Source organism: Vipera ursinii (genome assembly GCF_947247035.1).
Source record: "Vipera ursinii genome assembly, chromosome: 11".
In the NCBI taxonomy this organism is placed as follows: Eukaryota; Metazoa; Chordata; class Lepidosauria; order Squamata; family Viperidae; genus Vipera; species Vipera ursinii.
Window position 1 is genome coordinate 20,665,096 of NC_139524.1, and position 25,531 is coordinate 20,690,626.

The 25,531-nt window shown below is 49.8% G+C and overlaps 2 protein-coding genes across 5 annotated transcripts; both read right to left on the reverse strand.

The window, feature by feature from the left end:
- Window positions 1–4,094: 4,094 nt before the first annotated feature.
- Window positions 4,095–5,942, reverse strand: POLR2M (RNA polymerase II subunit M). Of its 2 annotated transcripts, XM_083371527.1 has the most exons (5): window positions 5,787–5,942; window positions 5,510–5,695; window positions 5,289–5,436; window positions 4,978–5,032; window positions 4,533–4,664 (listed from the first exon to the last, which is right to left on the reverse strand). In XM_083371527.1, exons 1-4 carry the CDS (start codon window positions 5,939–5,941, stop codon window positions 4,994–4,996), a joined length of 528 nt encoding a protein of 175 aa, XP_083227653.1. In that variant the 5' UTR covers window position 5,942; the 3' UTR covers window positions 4,533–4,664; window positions 4,978–4,993. The 2 variants fall into 2 exon arrangements, with proteins under 2 accessions (XP_083227652.1, XP_083227653.1); XM_083371526.1 differs by lacking the exon at window positions 4,978–5,032 and having other exon boundaries at window positions 4,095–4,664.
- Window positions 5,943–6,752: 810 nt separating this feature from the next.
- Window positions 6,753–25,163, reverse strand: MYZAP (myocardial zonula adherens protein). Of its 3 annotated transcripts, none has more exons than XM_083371067.1 (13): window positions 25,030–25,163; window positions 23,886–23,975; window positions 20,478–20,636; window positions 19,425–19,517; window positions 18,360–18,473; window positions 17,435–17,587; window positions 16,726–16,851; window positions 15,850–15,978; window positions 14,635–14,720; window positions 14,066–14,171; window positions 8,971–9,054; window positions 8,241–8,341; window positions 6,753–7,708 (listed from the first exon to the last, which is right to left on the reverse strand). In XM_083371067.1, the coding sequence occupies exons 1-13, from the start codon at window positions 25,096–25,098 to the stop codon at window positions 7,582–7,584; spliced, it is 1,437 nt and encodes a 478-aa protein (XP_083227193.1). In that variant the 5' UTR covers window positions 25,099–25,163; the 3' UTR covers window positions 6,753–7,581. The 3 variants fall into 3 exon arrangements, with proteins under 3 accessions (XP_083227193.1, XP_083227194.1, XP_083227195.1); XM_083371068.1 differs by lacking the exon at window positions 25,030–25,163 and adding an exon at window positions 20,762–21,086 and having other exon boundaries at window positions 23,886–23,930; XM_083371069.1 differs by lacking the exons at window positions 6,753–7,708; window positions 8,241–8,341; window positions 8,971–9,054 and adding an exon at window positions 10,162–12,502.
- Between the last annotated feature and the right edge of the window lie 368 nt (window positions 25,164–25,531).

Below are 25,531 nucleotides of genomic sequence, written 5' to 3' on the forward strand. Positions count from 1 at the left end.
TTCCAATTGAATTAATTATAAATTGATTGCTTGTCAAAGAAGATGTCCTCCATGCAAATTTTAGAATTTAATGCTTTCTGCCTGGAAATTGCTTCCAAACTCTCATAAGCTGTCACCTTTTTGGCATCCCTCCTATGTCCGGGGTATCTTTGGAATCGCTCCCCCATCCCCACCTGGATGCCTAAATCAAAAAGTATGGCTTCTTGTCCTTTTATTTGCCTTCACCCTCTTCCTTTTCCCCAGAGAGCTTCTTCAGATGCTGGCTTGTGAACTTTGACAGGCAAGAACTGTTTTCTGCTTTGAAACCACCCAAAACGAGGGACGGAAGAAGAGGAAGCTGGCCGAAGTGCCACCTGGTGATGGAAGGACTGGACTGGACCACAGGTGCAGAGAACCTGATCCAGGCCCAGAGAGCCTGGAACATCCCACGGATGCTTTATTGCACTTCCTTCTGACTCTAGGGGCCAGGGAACTTGCGGGGGGGGGGGGGACTGGGGAGCTCAAAGGATCTCAAACTCCTACCCAGGTCTCCCACCTGCTCTTGGTCCCTGAGGGACAGCCAAAGGCAGAGGTCCCTCCGTGGGCACAGCGTATCTGGGGCTATTCCAGCGCCCAGCCTCTGGGCTTCAATTGGGAGGAAATGGGCGTTCGTGGCTGGCTGCTGCTACCCATCGGCTGTCCCTTTAGCTGCCACTCCTGGGCCTTCCTTCTGCCTGGACTTATCAGGGAATGCTTGGCCATGTTGGTAATCCACGGCTGTTAGGCTTATTCCACAGGCCAAGCCAAAGCGCCCGAGGGCCTCTCTGGTCCCTGCGTCCAGACGGGCCAAGCTCAGGCTGCTGTAACCAGATCCCTGGGGTCAGTGGAAACTGCAGCTCCAGAAGGGCTGGCCAGGAGGGCTGGAGAAGGGTTGGGCCACCCTGCAAAGAGAGGGCAAGCTTGGCTCTCCTAAGCCTTCGAGGGCCTTCTCAAGTGAGTGGAGTATAATAATAGACCAGGATTAAATCCAACAAGCAGAACGTTTGCCCTCCTATTTGTATGACTTCATACTTGCCTGAAAGTCTGAGTGGAGGAAAATTTATGGGGAAATGTCAGGCAGGAGCTGATGGGCAGCTGTTGCTCCCCCCCACACATACAAACACCATCCTGCTTAAAGGACTGTAGGATCGGCACCAGAGGTCTAAGGAAGCCTTCCCCAGCCCAACTTCGGCAGACTCCCCCTGGCCTCCAGACAGCTGCAGAGGGGACACCTGCTGCTTTGCTGCCATCTGCCGGTCAGGCAGGGAAAGAAGTAGCCCAACACCTGGATCGGCCTCTGCTTCTGAACAGCTGGCTTGCCCAATTGCTGCTCATCCAGCAAGCATTGTGAGTAGCTGGCTATGCCATTATTGAGCAGGCCAGCCTGACAGCAGCCAGCAAACTGGCTTCTGGCCTTGTGAGGAGACGTGAGGGGAGTAGACCTCCCTCTCTTCTCCCAGCGTTCTTGCTCTGCCACCTGGAGGTTCCTAGGAGCCCCTGGCCCCAGCGGACCCTCCTCAGTTCTGCAAAGCTTCACTCCCAGCCAATGTGGCAAAAGTAGATACATGTGCTTCCCTAGGAATTAATTCCGTTACTTAACCAATTGTTGAAACTGGCCTCTTTAACCTGGTTAATCTCAGGCTCTTCCTTCTTCCCTCCTTATCATGAGTGATGGAAGGTGCTGCTCTGGAAAGGCCCGGTGTTTAGTAAGTCCAACCAATTCTCTTTTTGAGAGCCCGTTAATGTTGGTAATGTGGCAGGGGGACAGGCTGAGAAACTGGCTCACAGCTCTTCCCCTCCTCTGGCCTTGAAGAGCAGAAGCTCCCTTCTTGGGAAAGGAGCTGGCTGCCCTGCAGGACACCGCCCCCAAAGCCCACCCGACAAACTCACCCTCCTTCCACTCAGCACTGCCAAATTGCCCACTTTGCAGGGAAGAGCTTGCAGCAGCCACACCTTCTTCTTCCATCCTTGGGTCTCTTTCCTGTCAAAGTTGTGCCCCTGCAAACCACCTTGGAAAGCCTGTTTTTTTGGGCAACTCCCAGAATTCCCTGGCTGCCACATCTTTCACTGAGAATCCTGGGAACCTGGAGGCTTGACTAGGTATGGCTTTCCCCACTTTTGAGTTGTATGATGCCATTAAGAGTTGCAGAGCTGCCCCTCCCTCATCCCAGTAAACTGTGTGTGCATGCGTGCGTGCGTGCGTGCATGCACACGCACACACACACACACACGTGTGTTTTGGGGGAGAGAGAATGGGACAGAGCATGGCATCACCAAATTCCTGGTAAAAATTTGAGCACTTCATAGGGCAAGCAGCTTAACATTTTGGAAGCAAACAAAATTAATTATGATCTGAATAAAAATGGGAATTGGGCATTATGAAAAAAGCCAAATTCAATAAACTTCAGGGGAGGTGTCCATGATCCATTTTATCCATGGATAATTAACTGTGATATCTTTCTAAAATGAGAATAATTGAAAACAGGGATTTAAAGTTGATTCATGGAGGCTTCCCCAAGATATTTATTATTGCAAGCCCAAAAGATCTGTCTGGGTTTTGTCAGTAGGGATGACTAAACTTGGTGTCCAGATGTTTATTTAAGTTGCTCCCACATAGCTCTGAAGCCTGTTAGTAGGTTATCAGGGAACAGCCCTGCAAATCTTCTTTGACTAATATTCTCATTTCTTCTGCAACTTTGATGTTCTTACCCCTTTGCCAGAAGGAGAAAAAAATCTGCTTGGACTGCAAAAGAAAATGTCTGAAGACACGACACATCATCGGGCCTTCAGTCTGAAGAAAGCCAAGATTTTTCATCCCATCATTAACACTTGCAAAAATTGGTGTGGTGACAAACTGGAGGAATTAGAATAAGGGAAAAAAAGACCAATAAGGGCTCAAAAACATTTTTTTCACAATTTAATGAGGAATTAATAAACTCCAGCATTGAGTTCAGATGAAATTACTATTCCTTTATATAAAAAGGCAAAACAAAATAATCCAAAGATATATTTATCAACAATCTGCTATAAAATAAAGATAGGTGATAGCTCAGGACTGTAGAGATGGACAGACCAATTTCCCCCGAGAAACTCATCGGAGCTCAGGAAGGCCTCTGGAGCAGTGTTTTGTAAACCTGGCAATGTTAAAATGTGTGGACTGGGGAATTCTGGGAGTTGAAGTCCACACCTCTTAAAGTCAAGTTTGAAAAACATTGTACAGGAGCAACAGGGAGCAGCACAACTAGAACAAGGTACATGTTATGTTTGTATGTGTGTAAGAGAGAAAAGCCATTGTTGTCGTAAGTTGTACCTGTTCATTTGCGAAGAGAAGGGTGGATGTGTTTGGAAAACACTCAAGAAGACTGAGTGGAAAAGCCCCAGTCCCCTGCCCTACTTCGATCACCAGTACAATCAAGCCAGTCAGTGGGAAGGAAGAAAAAGTAACTGGAAAAGGGGCGTAAATTAGAGAGGCAAAATTGTTATAAGAAGCAAAACTCTGGAAAAGGACTGTAACTCTTCTACCCTTCAGGCTGATAAAAAACCAGTTATTTTAAATGCCAACCAGTGGCCCTGCAGCTCCCAAACAAAGGGTGGGGACAGAGGAGCCCCCCATTTGAAACCCCCACTGAGGCTGCACTCTTGTCTGGAAGACATTCGTGTGGGCTGAACTATGTTGCACTTAAGATTTTATTAGGGTCACCCGAGCTCCCCTCGTGACCAAACAAGACCTCTTTAAGTGCCTCAGTCACTCATTGAAATGCTAGTAGGGCAAAAGTTGGATCTGAAACTCAGCTCCTCCTTTGGGAAAGCAGAGCCAGAGAAATGCCCAGCTAGCCGTGGCCTCCCCCTCAGCCAAGTGCGGCTTCCCGTCATGTTATGAGAGGAACAGAAAATCCTCTGGATTGAACGCCCAGACAGCTGTGGCCTTTTCAGGCCAAGCTCTCCCACAGAACGCAAACCAGCCTCCCCATCAGGCCTGTGGGATTTCAGCACCCGTAACGGAGGCCTTAGTGCTTCAAGGTCCATTTGGGGAGGGCAGGGGGACACACCGAGCAGTAGAGACAGCCACCCTAATGCAGGATGATCTTTTTTCCTCCTCCAGGAGATAACAAGAACTAATTTTAATGTAAATTTAAAAGAATATAGAAAACAACACTAATTTAAAAAAATACTGCAGCCTCGAACTGTGTTTGCTTTGGAGCAACCCTCACCAGAGAAGACTGCAAGGCAGCCAGATTTCTGCTGCGCCTGCACTGCTGCTCTTCGATCCCAGCAGAGCCTGGGAAGCTGTTTGGCCAGGCGTTGCTGTCCTTTCCCAACGCTTGTGACGAGCGACCATCAGGCTCCAGAGCTGTGCTGAGCACAAACCACAGCCAGGTTCCTCAATACTGTGCAGCTTTAGACAACACTGATGCTGCCCCCAGGCAAAGCACACTGCAGACAGGCTCTGAGCACGGGGAACTTCCTTCAGTGAGGCCTGTCTCCCATCTGCCAGCTCTATGGAATCAGTCCTCAGCTGAGCTGTCTCTCTCTTCATCCCTGATTTCTCTGTAGCCGGTCATCATCTGCCCTTCCGGCTCAAAGTGAACCATCTTACTCCCAAGCCTTTCAGCCAACTTTTGGGCAGCAACCTTAGCTTGCATTTCCTACAACAAGAAGAAAGAAAACCTGGCTTCAGACATTTGAGTAAGTGTCAGGCAAAAAGCTAAATTAGGTTATTGCAAAGCAAGTACACTTAAGGTATGCAGGTCACTAGACTCCTTTCAAGAAAACATTACAAAATGCAAGGAGAAGAAAAAGAAAGGAGGATTCACAATAGACGATGAGAGTTTTGCCAGATAGCGACTATCAAAAAGCATCTGGATATCAGAGGAACATCAAAAAGAGACACAGCTAGGACAGATACGTCACAGAGTAAATAAAGCCAGACATTTCATCAAAGGCTTTATAGAGTCATACTTCAAATGGAAGGTGTTCAGAGAAAGAAGTTGAAATATTCCAATCTGAAGCATTTCTGGGGTAAAACAGACAGCAATGCTTGGAGCAGATTTGATATTCCTTGTCTCTACGATGCTTAACCAACCAAATGGCGCAATTATTTTCCACCTTCTGGTCACAAATACCTCCCCAGCTTCCCCGGTCACTCGAGAGCGCCCAAGGGAGAGAAGCAGCAGCAGCAGCGGCGGAGGGCGGGTGCGGACGGAGCCTCGCTTCCCAGCCGCGCTCGGCAGGCCCACCCTCCCTGGCCGGGCCGCGCTCCCCGTCCGCACCTGCCGGGCCTCCTCCTGCCGGGCCTGGAGCGCCACCGACTCGGCCAGGGGCAGCAGCTGCGCGGGCGCGTGGCGCAGGGGGGGCAGCCGCGCGGCCGACTCGTCCTCCGGGCGCCGCTTCTCATTCCGGGGGGCTCCGCCGGGCCGCCTGCGGGAGAGAGGCGCTTAGCGGGGCGCCGAGAGGGACCCCGCGGGACTCGCCTCCACCCCGCCGTACTCACGCGCCGGCCCCGCGCCGGCCCCGCTCCGCCGCCGCCGAGGAGAGGCCGGCCAGCGCCTCCGCCAGCCCCGCCGTGGGGCCGCCGCCGCTCCGCCGCCGCCGCTCGCGCTCCGCCACCGCCGCCCGCAGCCTGGCCGCGCATCCGCGCACGCGCTCGCCGCCGTCGGGCAACCGGGAGACCACCGCCCTGCGAGGCGCGAGGGAGAAGCTGAGTCCGCGCGCAGCGGGCCGCCCCCCGCCCGCCTTCCCTCCCTTCCGCCCGCCCCTCCGGCCCTCACCGGTCGCCCAGCAGACTTTCCTGCCGCAGGAGCCTCTCCCGCAGCTCCGGCAGACCCAGCCTGCTCAGCGGGCTCGCCTCGGCTTCGCCGTGCGGGCGACGAAAGCCCGTCCGCGGCAGGGCAGCGCTCCCCCGCCGCCTGCCGGGCGCCGCCATCTTCCCGGAAGGTGCCTACGGCGGCCGGGCGGGCCAAAAGACCCGGGAGCGGCGGCGCGCGCTGCGGCCCCCTCGGGCGGGGGGGTCCCGGGGAGCGGCTCTGCCCGGAGCGCCGCCGGCCCCTGGTGCCCGCCGGCAGCGCCAGCTCGAGCGGCGGCCGTGCTCCGCGGGTCGAGCTGCCCACGCGCGTCCCTGGGCGGCGGCCGAGCGCCGGGTCCGCAGTCGGCCGGACGCGGATGGCCAGCCCGCAGCAACCGGAGCGAGGCCGTGGGCGCCCCGGGAGCCGACCTAGAGCCCCGGCGGGAGAGGAGCCCTGCCCGGGGTGGAGGCGGCTCTTGCCCGGGCGCCCCTCTTGGACGGCCAGGGAGCCGATTCCCGGCCGGAGAAGGGGAACGACGAAGGGGACCGTTCAGAAGTAATTCCTCGTTTCGGGGAGCCTGGCAATTCAGATTTGTATGCAACTCGGGACGGGTTATTGGCAGTTAGACAACTGTTAGTATATAGTATTTATTTCGCTTTTCTACGCATATGAAACGCTTAATAACGTGATCTGTTTAAAACTAGTAGATTCTTCCTGGAGCTGACAAACTGTAGTGTCACAGAATCTCTTCGTTAGCCATGAAAACAGCGTATTAAAAAAGCACACACCACTTTGTGACCCTCGGAAAACACTGCACAGCTTCAGGGGTTCATTGGCTCAAGGAAGAATGCTATTCACCATTTTTAGTAACAGTCAAGTCCAAATTGTCTGTAAATTGAATGCTCTTAATCCAGGGACTGCTTGTACTCAGGCAGGTGGAGATGGTACCGTTTGCCTCTTGCGGGGAGTGATTATCTTTGGAATCAGCAAGCCCTCCCTCCATAAAGCCGCATTGACCAGTTAAATAGGGCAGTTCCACAAAGAATGACAACTTTATTCAGGTGTCTATGCACAGGACATTCCTTTAAAAGACCTTAAGGGAGAAATGCTTAGAAAACTTGGGTTTATAAAACAATGCAGCCGTTTAAACATCTGAATTGGAACTTTACAAGTAGAAATGTAAGAACTGGCATGTACTGGCACGTAAGACCCGAGCAGACTTTCCTGGATGCAGTGGAAAGGCAGGTGTGGAAGGTTCCCCTGAGCAAAGCAGCTCAGGAGCGCTGAGATTTCTCACCTGGAAATAAACTTGATGAATGTGCCCTTAGCTCAGAAATCTGGAGAGGCCAAGCCTTTATGCACCCACACCCACACCCAGAGGAAGGCAGGGTGCTTTGCTGGGCCGTTGTGCCCTCTTCCTGCATTAGGGTTGAGGAGCATCGTCAGCGTGGCAGAGCCACAGGTGTACATCCACAGTACGTGGCAATCTCTTGGGCTGTAGCTGCCACCAGAAGCAAAATCACCATAATGAATATTATTCCAAGAGAAGCACGAATATCTGCCATCTTGGATGAAGTTTGGACCACGGATCCATTTCTCAGAATTCCCGGATGGAAGCCTCTTGCGCAGCCGCCTGAAGCACAGAGCTGCCTTCCTCCCCCGAAGCAGCAGCTCTGCTGGCCTCCCGGTCCCCAGGATGGCCTCAGTGCTCGAAGACCTCAGTGGCGGCCTGCGCTGCTTGCTCCCCTCCGCCCATCGAGCTAGCTGGCTGGGTACGGCCTCACTCGCAGGGGGCTGCTGGGCCCAAAACACGGTGCTTGGAAGAATATGCCAAGACACGCAGGAATGGGCGGTAGGTTCTGGCTGGCTTCAGCGCCTCAGGAGGCAGTCGGCTTCCATTTTCAGGGCTGTTGGGACAGAAGCAACCCCACTGTGAGGTGAGACTTCACACAATTCACTGTACAAATATTAGGTTGCGGATGCTGGAGGAACAGATCCCTGAACTCACAAGGAAGCAGGGTCACGGGAAGGTTTGCAGGCAACTGCCAATCCAGGTTGGGGTACTTTTTGACACATCTCTTTGGCTTAAAGCCTTTGTAAATTAACTTTGGCTCACTAGGAAAATTAAAGACGGGACAGTCCGGAAACTGCCCATGAAGCCAGCCTTCTCGTGCGCAGAAATGTCTCACCTGCAGCCCCCTCTGGGTGGAAGCTGCCAGTTGGCACAGTTGGCAGGCTGGAAAGGCAGGGCTGAGCCTGTGGCCAGGGCTTCGTCCCACTGCTGGTAGGAGGCCTCGTGACAAAATGCTTGCCAGGGACCCCAGCCTCACCCACGAAGGCACAGGGGAAACCCCTCCAGCACCCAATGTGTCCCCTGTAGGACACTCCCCAGCTCCCCCCAGGAGGCAAAGGAGACCCTGGATGACTTGAGGCTGCTACCTGGCAGGAAGGTCACATCCAACCCCAATGTCTCTGGTGTCCACCTCAGGCCTGGACTGGGTCTCCCTCAGGTAATCCAAACGGTCCTGCAGTTCCTTGTTCTGAAAGACACACAATGCAGCCCACCGGTCTCTCCACCTTCCCTGCCCTGCCCAGAAGGGGGAAAATGTGGCCTCCCTGAAGGGGCAACACAGAACTTCACATTTTTCTTTTTTCTAAAGCATCATTTCCCAGATGTTCTTCCAAGATGCAGGGAGGATATGCCATGAAAGAGCTCCCCCATTTCATCCTCACAACAATCCTGTGAGTTAAGCTAGATTGGAAAGGGGGGCAGTGAAGGACCCAAGGAAGTTTCGTGATGAACAAGAACTTGAACTCAGCCTGGCACTCGGGGACTACACCGTCTCCTGGCCAGTCTTAAAGAGGCCTCGGACACGTGGTTTTTAATTGTGATCTAAGGACGGTCAGAGTTATGGATGAATGCAGGTATCTGCTGAGGACCTTCAAAACCTTCAGAATTTTACAGGCACGAAGGAAGGCAGCCTCTGTCCAAGGAGGCTAGCAATCTAATATGACTCAGGAAAATCAAAGCCAGTCACCAGAATTAAAACCACAACTGAAAGAATTCAAAGCAGCTGAAACAGACGCAGCCCGAGATTTTACGCAGGAAAAGGTGAGGATCAGTTGTAACCAGTAAGGATAATGTTCTGACAGTTAATCAAAAACTTACCTCTCCCTCTAGAAAAGAGATTTTCTCTAAAAGTTGTAATATAAAGATTTCCTTTTCTTTCAGCTTTCTCTTTTGTAGCGCTATCTATGGAAAAAGAACAAAAAAACAGTAACTCCAGAAAATGCCACAGCATCATTCAGTTGACCCACTGTGGAGACCTCGCGATCGAAGCTTCTCCACGATTCATTCTGTTATCGTTAGGTGACATGAAGAGTCTTAAAAAACTTTTTTGCAGAATACAGTTGAGTAATGTTCGAATTGCAATTGAGGCACAAGTAAGTATTTAGCACCAGGAAACAGAATTTGCTTTAGGATTCCGAGAATGAATCCAAATATTTCCTTTTTTTAATTTAGAGGGGGTTTTTTCCCCATCTTTGCAACAAAAGTGGCCAATAGGATCAAAACATAAAATCAGGAAATAAATCCTACAGCCAGAAACACTTTTGATTATTTCAGAAGACCGAACCGTCATGACCGGAAGGCAGCTGCTGGAGGCCAGGGGAAGGACTCTCCCTCGGACCATAGCACTGGGTGGGAGGGGCTGCTGATGCTCAAGAGCCCCTCCTTCCTGGGGAGGGGGCCAAGCAGACTCTTGCCCGCTGCCTTGATCCCTTGGAGGGTGCTTCCCTTGAGCCCATCATGGCAATCTGGCAGGTTTCAAAAGTGGAGGGTTTGATCTCCACAGGACAGGAGTTCAGTCTTCATGTCCCCCCCCTCCCCACACCCTGCTGAACTAAGGGGGCCTGTGGAACAGGTCACCAATGTCCCCCCCAACATACATCTTTCATGGAGAAAAAAGGCAGGAAATCCATTTCAGAAATAAGGCCTCCCCAACTGTCAGACTCCACCAGCGAGGCTGGGGCACATCTCCTTGCCCTGAATAGAGTTTGCTTGGAGTTTTGGACACATTCATGCTTCAGCTTTCACTCCTGGCTTTTGCACACGAAACTGCTGCCCATCCTATGCACTCCCAAGAAAGTGCAAATATCAGTGGCAATACATTGTGGCTTGTATCTCATGACCAATGCACAAGAGCACAAATTTATTGGGCATACAAATGTGCGGTCATTTGGAGAAGCTGGGAATTCAAACAGTGTCCTTACGAGTAATTGGGCTGACGCAGTGGCCTTCTGAGGAAATGCAGACTAAATGAGCCACACGGGGCAGGATCTTCTCCTCTTCAACTGCTCTGTTTCCTGCATTTCAATGGAGCTGTTGCCACAGAATACCTTGGCAGAGGCCTCCCCAGCCACAAATGACACATATTCCCCACTATCGGCACTGGGAAGCAGGTGGGACAGGAGCCAGACCAGGGGGGAGGTCAGAGCAGAGAGTTCTGGTGGAAAAGGAAGAGCTGGATGTGTTCATGAGTGTGCAAGAGCAGTTCTGGCTCCATCAGCCTGAAAGGAAATGCTTCTGCAGCAAAGATTCAGACAAACACCAAACAAGACAGCAAATACACCAACCCCTTAAAAATAATGACCAGCTGGCAATTATTTTATCTCAATTAGAGTAATAGCAGCATGGAATAATAACTACTCTTTCCTTGTTTGTTCTTTAGTCAGCAAAGTCACTCTTTGTTGTTTTTAGTAAATGTATTACACACACACACACACACACACACACAAAGAATGTTTTCAAAACGACATAATTGTAAGTGGAAACAATTTATTAAAACTTCAATAACAACTTTTAAGCAACAGGACATTTTGTAAAAAAAGGAGTTCAGTGAAATACAGAGTTGCCAAAAGAGTGGCACAAGAGAAGCGTGGAAGCTGGGCCCCCAAACCTCTTCTTTAAAGACTAAATCCCTGGAAGCTGGGCTGAAGGGCCCCACCTGGAGAGTCCTCTCCTCTGGCCCTTCCAGCCTGATGTCTGCAAGGCGCTATTCCAGAGAAAAAGGCATCAGCCTTCTAGGTGGGGGAGGCTTTGGTGCCCAGCCACCACCAATTGAGAGTGAAACAGCAAAGTCCAGAATCAATAGGCTTTTCTTTAAAAATAATTACAAAGTATTTATTAAAGCACACCTTCTTATAAACAAAATTGTACCACATAATAATATTGCACAAAGCAGCATAAGATAAAAAGTGCACTGACCAAGTCTCTGACCTTCAAGTGATTGTTCTGTGCCCCAGTTTTGGTCCCTGGGAATCTTCCACCACCAGTGCAACAAGTGAGCTGGGTGGGGGGAGTGAGTATAGAGATAGGACAAACTGACAGTTGCTCCCAGCACATCTGCCACGGAAGCACAACCAGCAGTTTTCTCTGTCCTGGTGGACACTTTTGGTGACATCTGCTTCTCCCACCTGTTTTCATGGCAGTTTTCAATTCCTTGAGATTCATTCCATCGACTCAAAAAGTTTTCCTTGGATATCCTTGTCTTTCACAGTAGCCAGAAAGTCCCGTTTCCCAGGATGTTCTCCCTGGACTTTGCCCCTCCACCTGGACTCCCCATCAACTGTAGAAAGCATGCAGGAGTCAGAAGAAGCCATTTTGGCTTTCATTGCAAAGGATGTCATTGTCCTGTAAGACTGCTGGGCCTTCTGACTCGATATTGCTAAACTATCATTAGCAACTCTCCAGAATCACAGGCCAAAAAAAAGGCCCTTTCAGCTTTCATTACTACCAGTTTAGTTTACTGAAGGTGTCCTCCAGGTTCATCCATCCAGAGAACAACCAAAAGCAGAATGCTATGTAAGAGGAATGTGGAATGGAGAAGGACTTATCTGATAAGGAGAACCGGGGAACAGCTTAGACCTCTACACGTTTATTAACACAAGTCACCTATTAATACAAATGTCACCAGAACAAAAGGAATTGTTTTGCTTCTGGAGCCAGCTGTGCATTTCGGTCTGCGCAGAATCTCTGCCCAATCCAAGCTGAGTGGAATTCCACCGAAGACTCTCAGGAGACTCAGTGCACCTATGCTCCCAGTGGCGGGTGGACAGGACACAGCTTAACTCTCTCCCATTTTCTGACAATGTCTGTGATTGTCGTTGCAAAGAGTTGCCTTTACCGCTTTTCCTTCTGTGCTCAGTCTCGACAAGCCTTGGCTCACATTTTGCAATGGGAATGACATGAAAATATCACAAGTTCTTGAAGTCTGGTGCAATATAGTTGTGTGTGTTCATTCCCAATCATGCTTTACGTTTTGGAATCCACAATAAGAAGATGAAGAGATCCTCTTTTTAGCTCCATCCAAAAGGGGAATGCCGAGACAGGATTCTTCTGGGTTGCCTTCTTCCCATTCAGCGTTCAGGAATCATTGCAAAGGCAAGCCCTCATGCCGGGCTCACAGTGTTTATGGCTAAGAGATTTCAGGGTTTCTTCTTTTGGACAGTCCATCAGGACTGCCATCATTCCAGGTGAGCTACAATATCACAATCCAGTTTGGAGAATATTCCTTGGCACCAGAGTAATTTTTCTCCATGGTATGTCAAGGATCCTGCCTCTTTTTGTGCTGGGTGACTCCCATCTATCATCATCCAATGAATCTCAGGCTAAATGTGGAGAAGAGCTCATGGGCCATAACCTAGAGACAGCGTGATGCAGTGGGTTAGGGGAAGGGCGCTGCAAAAGCGGACTGCAAACAGTTTCTCAGATAAGGCCACTTCCTTCCAGACCCATCCTGTCCTCCCTTCTCCTAGCCAGCCTGAGGGGGAAAGGTCCAATACCTGAACAAGGAGCTATAATTAGTCAACACCTACTTAGTGGTACTTCTTTCAGTCTTACTAAGTGCTAATTTCATATCACAAAGGTTCACAAAATACATCAACTTCTAGGTGGATATTTACTTCATTCTTAGGGTTAGGGTTAGGTCACCAAGAACTCGGAGAGCAAAATGGACATCGCCAACAAACTCGGAGTGCTTAGGTATGGTTAGGAGGGCACTGAGTTTTCTAGGCTGCCCTATCTATGTTTCCTGGTAAAATACATCGGAAAATCCCATTGGAGGAATATTCAACTTAGGGTTATGTCACATGCAGATTTTTTTTAATCCCATTTATATCCCGCCCTTCTCCAAAGACTCAGGGCGGCTTACAATCTAAGCACAAATCAATGTGCTTGGAGAGCAAAAGGGACATCGCCAACAAATTTGGAGTGCTTGGATATGGTTGGGGGGGGGCACTGACTTTTGTAGCCTGCCCTATGCATCTTTCCTGGTAAAATACATGGGAAAATCCCACTGGAGTAAAATTCCACTTAGGGCAGTGATGGCGAACCTTTTAGAGACCAAGTGTCCAAATTACAACCCCAAACCCACTTATGTATTGTCGGGTACCGGGTGGGCATGGCCTATTGGGTGGGTATGGTCCATTGGCTAGGCATGACCCATTGGGCGGGCATGGCTGCACTGGTAACAGCAGACTGGGCGGGACTAAAAAGTTCAATCAATTCCAACTTTGTGTGATTTTTTTTCCCCACAAGAAGTTGCCTCCTTAAAGTAACATCAGCTGCCTGCAATTAGTGCAGGTTCGAGTCCCACCAGGCTCAAGGTTGACTCAGCCTTCCATCCTTCCGAGGTAGGTAAAATGAGGACCCAGATTGTTGGGGGCAATTAAGCTGACTTTGTAATAATGCCGCTTGGGGTGTGTGTGAAAGCCCTAACAAGCAGGCATATACATAGAATGAAGGCTACTGCTAAGCTTGTAAGCCGCCCTGAGTCTTCGGAGAAGGGCGGGGTATAAATGGAATTTAAAAAAAATGATTGAATGAACCTTTTTTTTTTGTGCACACGGCATCGGAAGCCTAAAGCAAAAAGGTTTTATTAAACCCAGCTGAAGGCCTAGGACTGGGACGACTGCGTACGTGCCCACAGAGAGGGCTCTGCGTGCCACCTGTGGCACGCGTGCTATAGGTTCACTACCACGGTACTAAACCCTGATCTGGATGTGCACATTCAAGACAGCTGTTTTAAAATTTCTTCTGGAAGCTTACATGAAGTGTGAGAACTTCACCACAAAGCAGGAGAACCTGTTTTTCTTGGATGTTACTCTGCTCTTGGGATTTTTCCTTAGGAGCTCTAATCATCAGCCAGATCATTTGACTCTTTGTATGGATGCATTACAGGTTTTCCGCACGGTGCGCAACTCACCTCCTCAACCATGTGCTTGACTTTCTTCTGCTGACACAGAACCATGTCATCCAGGTGCTGGATTCGTTCTCGGAGACTGTCAGTTATTTCCTCCAACTTGAGAGACCTGACCAAGGAAATAGGCCCATTAAAAAAAACCCATTATACTCTTTGGTATGTTGCTTTCCCAGAAGCTCGATGTATTTTTGCCTCACAGGAGAAAGTTTCCTTAGCTGTGTTGAGAAGTGGATCAGACAGGTGGGGAAGGCTGTAAGGGGGCTGAAGCCAAAGAGCTTCAGCCCTTCCTGCCCCCCTTTAAGTAAAAATGGGTCCCAGCTGGTTCTTTAAGGGCTTTCAAGAATTCTGGCCTGAGATTTTTTTTCCTCTGCTAAGGTTTCTCCATTGATCCTTCACTTTCTGCTTCCTGCTTTCCAGAACAGAGTGCAGCTTGCCGTGGTCACTATCACCTCCCCAGGCCTGCTCGAACAGACCTTTTAGGATGGGAGCAGGACATCTGGACACATCCCTGTTCCAACCGAGTAGCCTCCCCAAGAGAACCTGAAGACCAAGATCCCAACAGGTGATCTTACCTTGGTTGGCTGGACTGGTCGTAAACACCTGCTCCTTGTAGTTGCATTTCATACTGTATTAATTGCTCTTGCAACTGATGGCGTTCCTGAGGAGATAAATAGAGAGAGAAATGAATACACTTTGCTTTAATCAATGACTGGATCTCCCTCAGTAGCCATCATGCCAGTCAAGTAAGTGAAGGCATTGACTTTCCAAAGTAAGACTCAGTGCTGGGACTAAGGACAGTGCCGGGATACCTCTCCCAAGACCTGTCTCGCATTTCACTTTTCTCTCTGTCAAGAGATTTTATTGCAGCCTGTGAGGTCGCAACTTTAATAAACCTGTTGTCAATTTATAGATTCCAAACAAATCACCTGTGAATCTTCTAGTGCAAGAATCTGTCCAGGGAAATCAAGAGTGCCACCCTCTAATAGTCACTCAAACCAAGGCTTGATGAACTCCCCATCTCCAGCTCTCTGGAGCTCCATGCTGGTCCTCAAGTAAAAAAATTAACCCTTTGGAACCTAATCTCAACAGGTCAATCCTGCTCCAGCCAACCTCTCCCTATGGACTCAACCTGTCCAGTAAGTGAAAGGAGCAGCACTGAGAAGGGTCTGAAGGCCTCCAGGCCAAGGAAGAGGAAGATGCCTGGGAAAAAGTGCACTTTTACATTCTGGAGAGAGAATCTACTACAACCAGTTCAGCAGACCTGCCTTTCCGGTGGCCTGGATTATATGGGCAGCAGGGCTTGTTTTCCTAGGCAAATTGTGAGTTCCTAAGAGAAAGCAGTCTGCTGACACGTCATTCTGGCTTCTGAAAACTCATCATGCTCTTTGGCATTGCAAACCTACATTGTCCATTCCTGGCACGGCTGGTGGACTTGGCAGATACTTGGAGGCTGAACCCCTTCCCTTCCAGGAGCAGCCCGTGGAAAGGAAGGAAGACCAGCCTGGTCTCTCTGCCTTCCAGCTGCAAAAGGGATCTTTTGTCTGCAGACCAAGGAGCAGACACGATAAGCTCTCTAGAATAAATGTTCGAATATATGGATTGCAGGAAAACGATAAAAAGGGAAGTCCCTGGCCATCGTGCTATGTAGGTGAAATATTGTGGACTGCAAAAAATTTGGGGATTTTAATTTTGCAATGTGCGAAGAGCATGGAATAAATACCCCTCCCCCCACACAGACAGACATCCATCCCCTTATATTGAGAAAGAGCCTTGAGTGATGCTTTTACATCTTCCATGCGCCGGATGAGTCGATCCAGCTCTCCAATTCGCTGGTCTTTTTCCTGCAAACTTGTCTCTGTAACTCTCATCTCCTTATTGGCATCCTCAATGGCCGTAAGTAAACGATTCGTTTCCACCTTCCGAGAAAGAAACACAGGAGATCACATTCCCTGGGCTGGCAATTCCACGGGCCGCCTGGCTTCTAACAAGGGGTTGCTCCCCACTTTCCCCAGATCCTAAGAATGGCTTGCAGCAACAAGAAGCCACCCATTCCTGGTCTTCCACAAACAAGTGTCCACGTCCCTCCTGGCAAAACCATAATCTACTCCCAATGATTTTACACCTATTAAAATCCCCAGGGAAAGGAAGTGAATTCATACAGAACTATAGAAAAGACACCATCTCTTACCCCCTCCCCCCAGTTGCCCAAATGCTTATTTGGAAACTGAGTTTTCTCAAAGCTGGGAAACCTGAACTTCCTTTTTGGCTAAAGTCAGCTTAACTTGAGACTGACTTCCAGGTAATAGGCACAAAGCCACTGCCATCAGCATATTTCTCAGCTTGCTTAGGGATCCTTATTCCTCACCAAAGTCATATTTTAAGAGAGGAAATTCTGCATTAAGTAAAACATTTTCTATATGTATATCACTCTTCTGTACAACTGGAAATTGGATAAAAGCACAGATGTCCTTTACTCACTCCAACAAGCCACACCAGAAGAGCCCCATTCAATCTGGTAATTTAGCAAACTGAATTTCTACTGTTAATTTTTGAAAACTCCTGTCCACAGACTGCAAAAGCCACCCCATAAACTGACTCTTCAACCCTGATCTCCACTAACAGCAGCAGCCCTTCCGAAGGGAATGCCAGGGCGGCCCACGTACAAGGAGGGCTTCTTTCTCGAGCTTATGTTTCTGTTCTTCTTCGTGAAGCTTTTCTTCATACTGACTATATAGTTTCCTGGTCATCTCTCTCATGACTTCTGCATTTGCTTCTTGGGAGCTTTCCACCTATTTAAAAAAAAATAGAAAAAAAGGTGGGGGGGACTCTATTTAATGAAAGAAATGCAAGAGAGAAATAGATGCTGCCCGTGGAAAATCAACTTTGTCTATGGCAGCCAAATGGATCTGAGTAAAAAGGAGGGCTCATAAGAAGAGTCCTGCCCTTGCGCAAGACACCCAGGTGATGTCTGCAAGACTTCTGCCTCTCGCTGGGTGAACTTCAACTAGTAACAGTAGCACGTGGCCTTTTGTTATGTGGCTTCTGTTCCTCTTGCCTGCATGGAGAGGGGGGCGCGGGGGGGGGGAGAAGGAAATGGGCCCACGCCTTCAAGCCAAACCTGCTTTGAGAACAGGGCAGCTCAGCATCTCCTATAGGAAAAGAGTTTCTGGGACAACTGGGGCAAGCTGAATGCAGATGCCTGTAATCCCAAATCACCTAAGTGGCACTGAAAGCAGAAATATGGGCCAGTTTAGAGATTAAGTCTTGCCTGATCACCCCTCTTTGCTTCAGAGCCAAAAGTTTCCAGCCAGTTGATGGTCTGGGATGCTATTCTGGGAGCTGAAATCCGTGGCAGGCATTCCCGCTGCTCACCTTGAGGCGGAGCAATTGATTTTCCACCTTGGCCGTTTCCAGTTCCTTCTGCTTCTCCTTCAGTTTTTCCATGGACTGTTCATGAGTTTGCTTCAGGTTCTGTATCTGGTCATGTATAACTGTATTCTCCAAAGTAACATCAACTAAGGTTTTCTGAAAAAGTGTGCAATAAAATACAAAATTAATTCACAACAGCTTGAAGAAAATTAGGATGAATTCTTTTTTTTAATGTACTTTTCAGCAAGAACTGCAAAGAATTAACTAACTCTTCTGGGTTTCTTAAGAAGGAAAATTTGCAAAATACATGTTCTGTTAGAAGAGAGTAACAAATAATCTTCTGGCTTAAATTCATCCAAGATTTATTGATTTATTTAAATCTATTGACTGTCTAGCTCCAGGGGACTCTGGGTGGTGAATGACCCAAGAAACATCGTTAAGATTTGAAAAATGATTGTATGACCGGAGGGAAGTAGAGTAACAGAGGACACCAAAATTTGTTGGAAGCTGGGTGGTATGCAAACCGAATAAACACCCACCTTGCCTATTTTTTGTTTATTGTGTTTGTATATTACCATACTAAAAAAATATACTTCCAGAGTTATGATCAATTCTGTCACATGTTTAAATACAGCACACTGACCTTGCAAATTTCCAAGTGTTAGAAAATAAAATCTATGAGTTAATTAAATTAATAAATCAACACCATGTCTTTGGATTGCAAATAGTCTAGGAATTTTCAGCACAAAATTCTTTTATAAGCAAAGCCATTTATATAGAGCAAGGAAGCCAACTTACAGCGTGCTGAATTTCAGATTCAAACTGTTCCCTCTCCCACTGGAGTTGCAGAAGAGCCCCTCCCCTCCAAAGGCTGACCCAGCAGGGTGGGGGAGGAGCTCTGGAGGTGTGGGCTTTATCAGCAACTTACCTGCAGCTCAATGGAGGCTGAGGTCAGCGAGCTGCTCATTTCGCGGAAACTCTCCAGGGCTGCTGCGTGGACCTGGATGTGGTTTTCCAGGGATGCCTGTTCAGCATGTGATACCTGCAGAAGCAATGCCAGGTTTGAGTCGGAGGGAGCAGGAATTGCACAGAGGCAGCAGTTGGGCCTGTTTGGATTTAACATCCAATGACTTTTATTGGAAGCCCATAAAAGAAAAGGCAAGCTTGGTACATTTGCCAGAGTACAAACTGCTGGCAGGGAAGTAAGGCTGGAACCTGTCTTGGCAAAAAAATTGTGCCACCTCCCCCCTGGCAAGCTGCTGAATCCACACATGCTCACTAACTCCCAAGGAGCTGCTGCTGACCTTCCATGGCAGTCCACCAACAGCTGGCAGGGATGAGCAGCAGCTCCACATAGCCAAATAAAATATTCCCTTTAAAGAGACACTGAAGAAAAGATTCGAGTACAAATCCCAACCCAGGTGGACTTCAGGGAAAAGATTTACAAAAAACATGTAAGATTACACCAGTTCTTGCACTCCAATATAGAGATCTAAAACAGAGGCGGCTCCTTGGTATTACAAAGAAAACAAACGTGGCTTGAAGGTAAGAGAAGCAGAAATCTGCAAGCCAGGCCAGGCAACACCAGGCCGCCAACCAGGGTATCAGCACACTGAGCCGTACCTGTCAGGATGGCCTGCCAATGCAAAAGCCATTGGAGTGTAAAGGATGCTGCAGCAAAGGCGATCCATGTTTTTCATAAACACGTATTACTAAATTGCTCTGTAAAACGCTTGATCACCCAAGACAGGTGCGGATCTAGGCCAGCACAGGAGGAGTCTCTTGTGAAAGGGATGTGAGAAACACCCCCTCCGCTGGGAGGAGGCGGCTGCAGCTGGGCAGGGGAGAGGGCTCCCCGCCACGCTCAGAAAGCCTCACTTTGGTAGGCAATGAAGCTGCAGCCTGAGTGTCAGACCCCCACGTGGATGGGCCAGAGGCCCAAAAGGCAGCTCCGAAAGGGGAAAGGAAGAAGTTCAAGCCCAGCGGCACTCACCGCCAGCTCACTTGAGAGCTGCTGGATTTTGCGTTTCATTTCATCGTATTCTCCATACATTTTGTTTCTTACTCTTTCTAACGTTAATCTCACCTGGAACAGAAAGGTTACAATACATAAAATTGTTCTCCATGCTGGGTAAATGGTAATTTTCAGAGTCTAAATAATCAAATGTTTATAAAAGTAACAGGAAACCAAACAATTTAAGAAAATCCTGCCTGTTCCTTTCTCATATCCGGGATCTGGGGCAGGTATAATGTCAGACCTCTCACAGCTCAAAATGCAGTTCCTCAGCTAAGCCCGGGAGCCCAGGGCTCCCCCCCCCATTTGCAGAGCCAGATGACATCTCCACTCGTGTCCCACCGCCTTAAAGAGGAGGGCAGCCTATGGCTGAGTAAGGGAGGCTCCCCACCTGCCCTGTCCCACGTGGGGTTTTTGGCCTCCATTCTGCTCCCGAGTCTGAGAGGGGAGACTGGAAGGATGCCCAGGGCCCCTCCACTTGTTGACGGAGGAGGTTTGCTTAGGGAGGGGCCTGCTCTGTATCCAGCCCCTGAAGAGCTTCGGGGGTAGGCGGGGCACAAGGTAGCCCTGCTGCCCTCCGAGATTTGCCTGCAGTTGGGATAGACAGACCCAGGCAAAACCTAACGTGAGATAAGGCCCCTTCCTGCATTCCTCTCTACTTAGTGACCAACACCCTGCAGATTCATGAGTGAGGTGGCCATGTCTACGGGGGTATCTGGTCAGTGATACATGCACTGGACATCCAAATGCACGGGATACTTTGCAAAATGTAAAAATATGCAAATTATATTCCAGACAACAGGTTGACTTCATTTCGCAATTTTGTTCAGACAGAAACCAGAATTGAATGCAAAGAGTAAATGGAAGTGAACGGCCCCCATCCTGCAACTGGAAGCAAAGCCGGCAGAGTGTTGGACCGAGAAGGAGAGAAACGTTTGCTTTGGGGACAGAAGGAAAGGATGGGCAAGGGAGCAGCAGCCGATCAAAGTCCTTTCCTTCCTGCAAGAACAATATTATAAAAACGTGACTCACATCTCGTATGTATCTCATTTCTTCCTTCAGTTGGTGAGCTGACCATCCATAAACCACCATTTCTTTGTTATGGTTGTCATCAGACCGGTGCACTACACCATACACAACACCATGCTTTAAGTCCCCGGCAGACAATCCTTCAGGTGTTTGGTAGAGTTGCTGTAGGAGTATATTCAAGAGTTATAAATGTAAAAAAAGGAAAAGTAACACATTATTGTATGACTTTTCTAACAATTTCATAAGGATCTTCAAGATAAAACTTTTTAAACATCAAGTAATATTACCAGAATGTGCTCTGCCTTAAAACTGCTCCAAAGGCCAATGGGTGGCGCAACCCTGACTTCGGTTCATCACCCGAGAAGGGAGGGAGAGATTGTGGGCCACCCTGGCCCTGTCTTCAGAGCAGGGCAGAAGTCTCCCAGGCATGGCTGGAGGGCAGCAGGAGGATGGGCTACTTGCTGCCTGCCTCCCTGGGCAGCGTCTGTTGACCCTCTGGGGAAAAGAAGTAGCCCGCCTAGACGGGCCCGGGTCTTCCTATGTTCCTCTCTCAGCACCTTCTGTGTTTCCACAGAGGGAACCGCATCATCAGCCAAAGCTAGTTGAACCAAGCTATGAACAGATAGATAAGGCAGAAAAGAAACACACACAGTTCTAGACTACGGTACTAATTCAACTACCTTTTAAAACTAATTTGTCTTCCTCAGGAACGTTGTTATTGCAAGCATTCATCCAGAGAAGGGAGAGGGTGTCATGCAACTTAAAATGCTGACAGAAGCCAAGGCCGGTTCTGCTCCTTTGCCCTTCCAGAAACTCTTGCAGGAGTTGCCTTTAATGCCCAGAGAGCATTTGACATCCAATTTTAATTCATTGTCTAAAACATCAATATAAGCTGCTCTGTTGCAATACGTGGGTATAGTCACCACATTGCCTAATGGCATTCAGACTTATCATGTAAAACAAGTTGTTTTGTTTAGACAAGAGGTGGGGAGGAAGGCGTTTCCACATAGGAACTGGGTGGAGTGCCAGATGCAAAAATAGTTTTTCATTTCCTGGATAAAATAGTTTTGTTTTCATATCCAACACTTGACTATAAGATCGTTCATAGCTAACAGCTCCTCTCCAGCACTAAGGAGTGAAGTGACTGGAACTGGGCATAGCCAGTTCAGAAGTATGTGCTCTTCTGAAGAATATGTACGGAATGGGAAGTTCTGGCACTGCTCAAAGTATCACATTCTTCCCACTCAAGATAGCCTGTCATAGTTCAGCAATGAGCTATCCTTACACAAAACTTAACTTTATGTAGAAACAAATTTAATTAAATCCGGAGTCTCTAATCCAACACACAATTACCTAGGAGGGACCCCTCTTGAACATGATGGTGTGTATTTCTGAGCAGCACTCATAGGATTCCTCTCTAATCCTCCTTCTCCATGCAAGGAGGTTGGGTTGTGTAACCGATTCCTTAAACTGAACAGAGCAAAAACCACTTAAACTGGTTTCCAAGGGATCCCTTGGGGAACATCATCTGGGTCATCGGTGATATATTAATACTCTAGACTTCCTGTTTTTTAAAAGGTATTGAGGCTGATAAGCCGATGGGGTGCTCTGTGGCTGCCTTCTGGGGGCAAATCAGTATATTTGTGAAGTTACATAACCTAGGCCTGGACGAATAAAACAGTACAACAAATCTGGTACACATTTTTGATGTAGGATTTGAGTTAATACTGCCATCCATCTCTGAATCCCTCTCACTGCAGGACTGCAAAATGTCAGGTTAACAGTATAAATTGTGCTACAGGTTTTTAATAAAACCTAAGTTCGCTGCTTCAGTTAAGCCTGACTCCCTCCCCACAAATGCCACATCGTAAGAGTATGAGAAATATGCTTATTATTTCCAACGTTCCCCGGCAGGATCATCCTGTTTACTGCAGTGCAACAGGGGAGAGTTGCTCTTCAGGTCAACAGGAAGGTACTTGGCTGGAGAAGCAAAACTTTCCTGCAGCCACTGGTGGATTCGAACTCCCTGCCAGGCGAGCAGCTGAAGGCCTAGGAGATGGAGCCCAGAGGGGAACTGGGCCTCACCACTCCTGCCCCAGCACTTGTTCCACCCTTGCTCCAAGCCTCCTGCTTGGCTTTCCCTTCCCACTACAGTGCAGCCATCCCCATTTTTCCTGCTTGAAGGCAGATTAGCACATCAGGATCCGGAGAGCAGCCTCCAGGGTGATCTAACCAGATTTTCAGTAACCTTTGGCCCCTTTGGCTGTGCAATGCCCCAGTCACTTTGAGCAGGAAGAGGGGGGTGGGGATTCTTTGTTGGCCCAGCAAGCTCTGACATTTATGGCCGAGGTGGCTCCTCCAGGTGGATCTGCAGAGCGGCTCCTCCACCCCCATCTCTCTGCCCCATCCCCTCTGACCAAGGCAACAAGAGATCATCAGTAAAGTCTGCTCAGGACCCAGGAAGTAGAGAAGCTCTTTGCTGGGCAATTTAGTGTTCTCACTGGAGCACCAGCCCGGCCAGCCTGCATTGTCACTCAGAGGGCAGATTGCAGCTGTGTTGCAAAAGGCCGACTGACACCAACAGATCGCAGGGATGTTCACGTGACTTCACAAAGCCATGGGTGTGGCGATAAGAAAGCTGTTAGAAAATTCAGATGACTCTGCTGGACGTTCCAAGTGGGGAAGAAGGGAACTCTGTCACTTTGGCCTGGCACATGCGATGTGATCAATGAAAGCTCCTCTTTGCACTAATGAGGCACCTGTGCCGCCCCTGACCCCCCTCCCCCCCCCGGGCTTCTGCAGGAGTCTACAAACCCTTTCCCTCACCCTTTCTTTCACCAATTTAAGTTCCAGATATTATTATGGGTATTTTCTCCCCACAGTACAAACAGCAATTAAGTCAGGAAAACCACGCAAGGGGAAGAACTAAATAATGTCCAGGCAAAAGCACAATTCCGTACAAGGCCCAAACATCCCCGCCCCATCTCAACCAGCCCATCTCCCTGTAGTGATCACCTCAGAGGGTCCCTCAAGTTGGGAAAAGGATATTTGCCCCCGAAATCATCTCCTAATCAGGTTAGAATCTCGATTATGAACATTTTCAAAATTAAGATCCAGCAACAGCTTTTCCTTCAAAACCAAACCATCTGCCTTTTTTTTCCTTCTCTTTTTTTAAAGCAAAATTAAGGTAATGTACAGCTTTGGCTGCATTTTTCCCCAAAGGATGAAGGAAATTTCCCATGAAATATATACCCAAAGAAACCAAGAGTGTTTCTGTGGCGCGATCTGCCCTCTTGCCAAACGCTTGTTTGGCTTGTTTCCAAATGGCTCATCCGTTGCCCAGGCCAAATCAGAGGGTGTCCCTTGAATTACTGCAAAGGGGCAACAGGCAGCTGCATCTCACCAGCTCACCTTTGGGGTCTTTTCAGACGTATCTCTTCCTTCCCAAGGCGGCCAGCTTTCTTCCGGAGGCAGAGTTAAGCGCAGCCGACAGATGTTTGCCTGGAGGACAGCAAGGATGCCACTTACAACCCTCTCTCTCTTTCCAAAGAGGAGGAAAGGTTGCTCCCTTTAATTTGGGGCAGGTCAGCAGCCAAGGCGAAGGGCAGCGCAACTCAGAAAGGACTACATGCTGTCGAAGGGCAGGGGACTTTCCTCAGAACTCACCTCGTTCAGCTTCAACTTATTATGCAATGATCTTATGGAGTAAGCAGCATGGGAAGTTTTACAAAGAAAAAGGGAATGAAGCTGATGGCAGAAGCTCACTGCTTCTGCAGCCATTATACAGCGTCTTCCAAGGGAAAATAAACATACATTTGGGGGCACCAGTCAGGTTTACAATATTTACAGATGATGTAAGTAATGCACTAAAACAACCTAATATTTTTTTACTTGACTCGCTGGTTTTGGTGCACGAAACCTCTATCATCGTTCTGCCTTACTAAAACTGAATGTCTGAGTGACACTCGGTTAGGGGAAAGATGACGATAAGCGTCACCATCGCATCGCAGCCCTCCGAAGGCGGAGACGAGGCTTCCCCGGAGCGTGCAAAGAGTGCGCATCCTGGCCCCACGCAGCCCTCTTCTCGTGTCAAGAGTACCAGGTTCACGCGGCCGGGCAAGGGCAGCAAGCCCGCCGCCGAGACCGGAATTGCCAGACCCTCCCAAAGCCGCCGCATGTCGTCGCGGAGTCCAGGCGCCCGTCCTTTGGCGTCGGTCCACACAGCCCGACGGGCCCTCCGGGTCCGCCTCCGGAGCCCGCGCCGCCCAAGACGCCGGAACGCAGCGGGGCTCTTCTGCCCGTCCGGGGCCTCCTGGCCGGGAAAAAGCCAGCGCGCTTGCCAGCCCGCAGACGAAGGCGGGCGGGCAAGCGACCCGGGGGCTCCTGGCTTCCAGGGCCACTCGGGGAAAGGCGGGCGGCGGGCCGGCCAGAGGCGCAGCGGAGGGAGCCGCGAGGCCCGGCTGGGCCGGCCGATCTGCAAGAGCCCCCCCTCCCTCCTCCACGAGGGGCCCCGGCCGCTTCTCCGGGCAAGGAGGCCTCCCCGCCGCCGGCTCACCTTCCGCCTGCCCTGCGGCTGCCTCGGCGTAGTGCGGGTCACCGTCAGCCCCGAGCTGTAGCGCAGCATCTCGCCCGCCGCCGCCGCCGCCGCCACGGCCGGGCGCGGCGTCTCTTGGCTGGAAGTGAGCCGCTCCGCCGTCCCGCGCGCCAGAGGAATGGCCCTCGCCCCGCCCCGCCCCGCCCCGCCCGGACCAGGCTGGCCGAAGCCGCCGCGCCCTGTTCGGCCCTTTGCGCTGTGGCCGCCGGAGTCTGTCCGGCGCTCCGACGGGCTCGCTGCCTTCTCGGCCTCGGGAAAGGCGTCGGCGGAGCGTACGGTGGTCGCTCGCAGACGGCTCTGGGAAGGCGGCCGCGGACCTCTCCGCGGGCCCCGGGCTGCCCCAGCCTCGCTCCGGGAGGCTTTGGAGGGCGCCTCCCCTCAGCCAGCAACCCGTCTGGGCCCGGCTCAGGGCCGCTGTGCCCGGGCAGCCTCCGCCGCTTCTCCGGCCCAGCAGAGACGCTGC

What these genes read in the sequence shown, in the direction of transcription:
- POLR2M (XM_083371526.1), bottom strand. Translation starts at nt 5,941, where the DNA reads ATGGCGGCGCCCGGCAGGCGGCGGGGGAGCGCTGCCCTGCCGCGGACG. An exon ending in GAAAGTCTGCTGGGCGACCG is followed by an intron (nt 5,696 to 5,786) that starts GTGAGGGCCGGA and finishes CGCGCCTCGCAG; the next exon opens with GGCGGTGGTCTCCCGGTTGC. An exon ending in GGCCGGCGCGGGGCCGGCGC is followed by an intron (nt 5,437 to 5,509) that starts GTGAGTACGGCG and finishes TCTCTCCCGCAG; the next exon opens with GCGGCCCGGCGGAGCCCCCC.
- MYZAP (XM_083371067.1), bottom strand. Translation starts at nt 25,098, where the DNA reads ATGCTGCGCTACAGCTCGGGGCTGACGGTGACCCGCACTACGCCGAGG. An exon ending in CAGCCTCCATTGAGCTGCAG is followed by an intron (nt 17,588 to 18,359) that starts GTAAGTTGCTGA and finishes ACACTTTTTCAG; the next exon opens with AAAACCTTAGTTGATGTTAC. An exon ending in TCAAGCACATGGTTGAGGAG is followed by an intron (nt 9,055 to 14,065) that starts GTGAGTTGCGCA and finishes CTTTTTCCATAG; the next exon opens with ATAGCGCTACAAAAGAGAAA.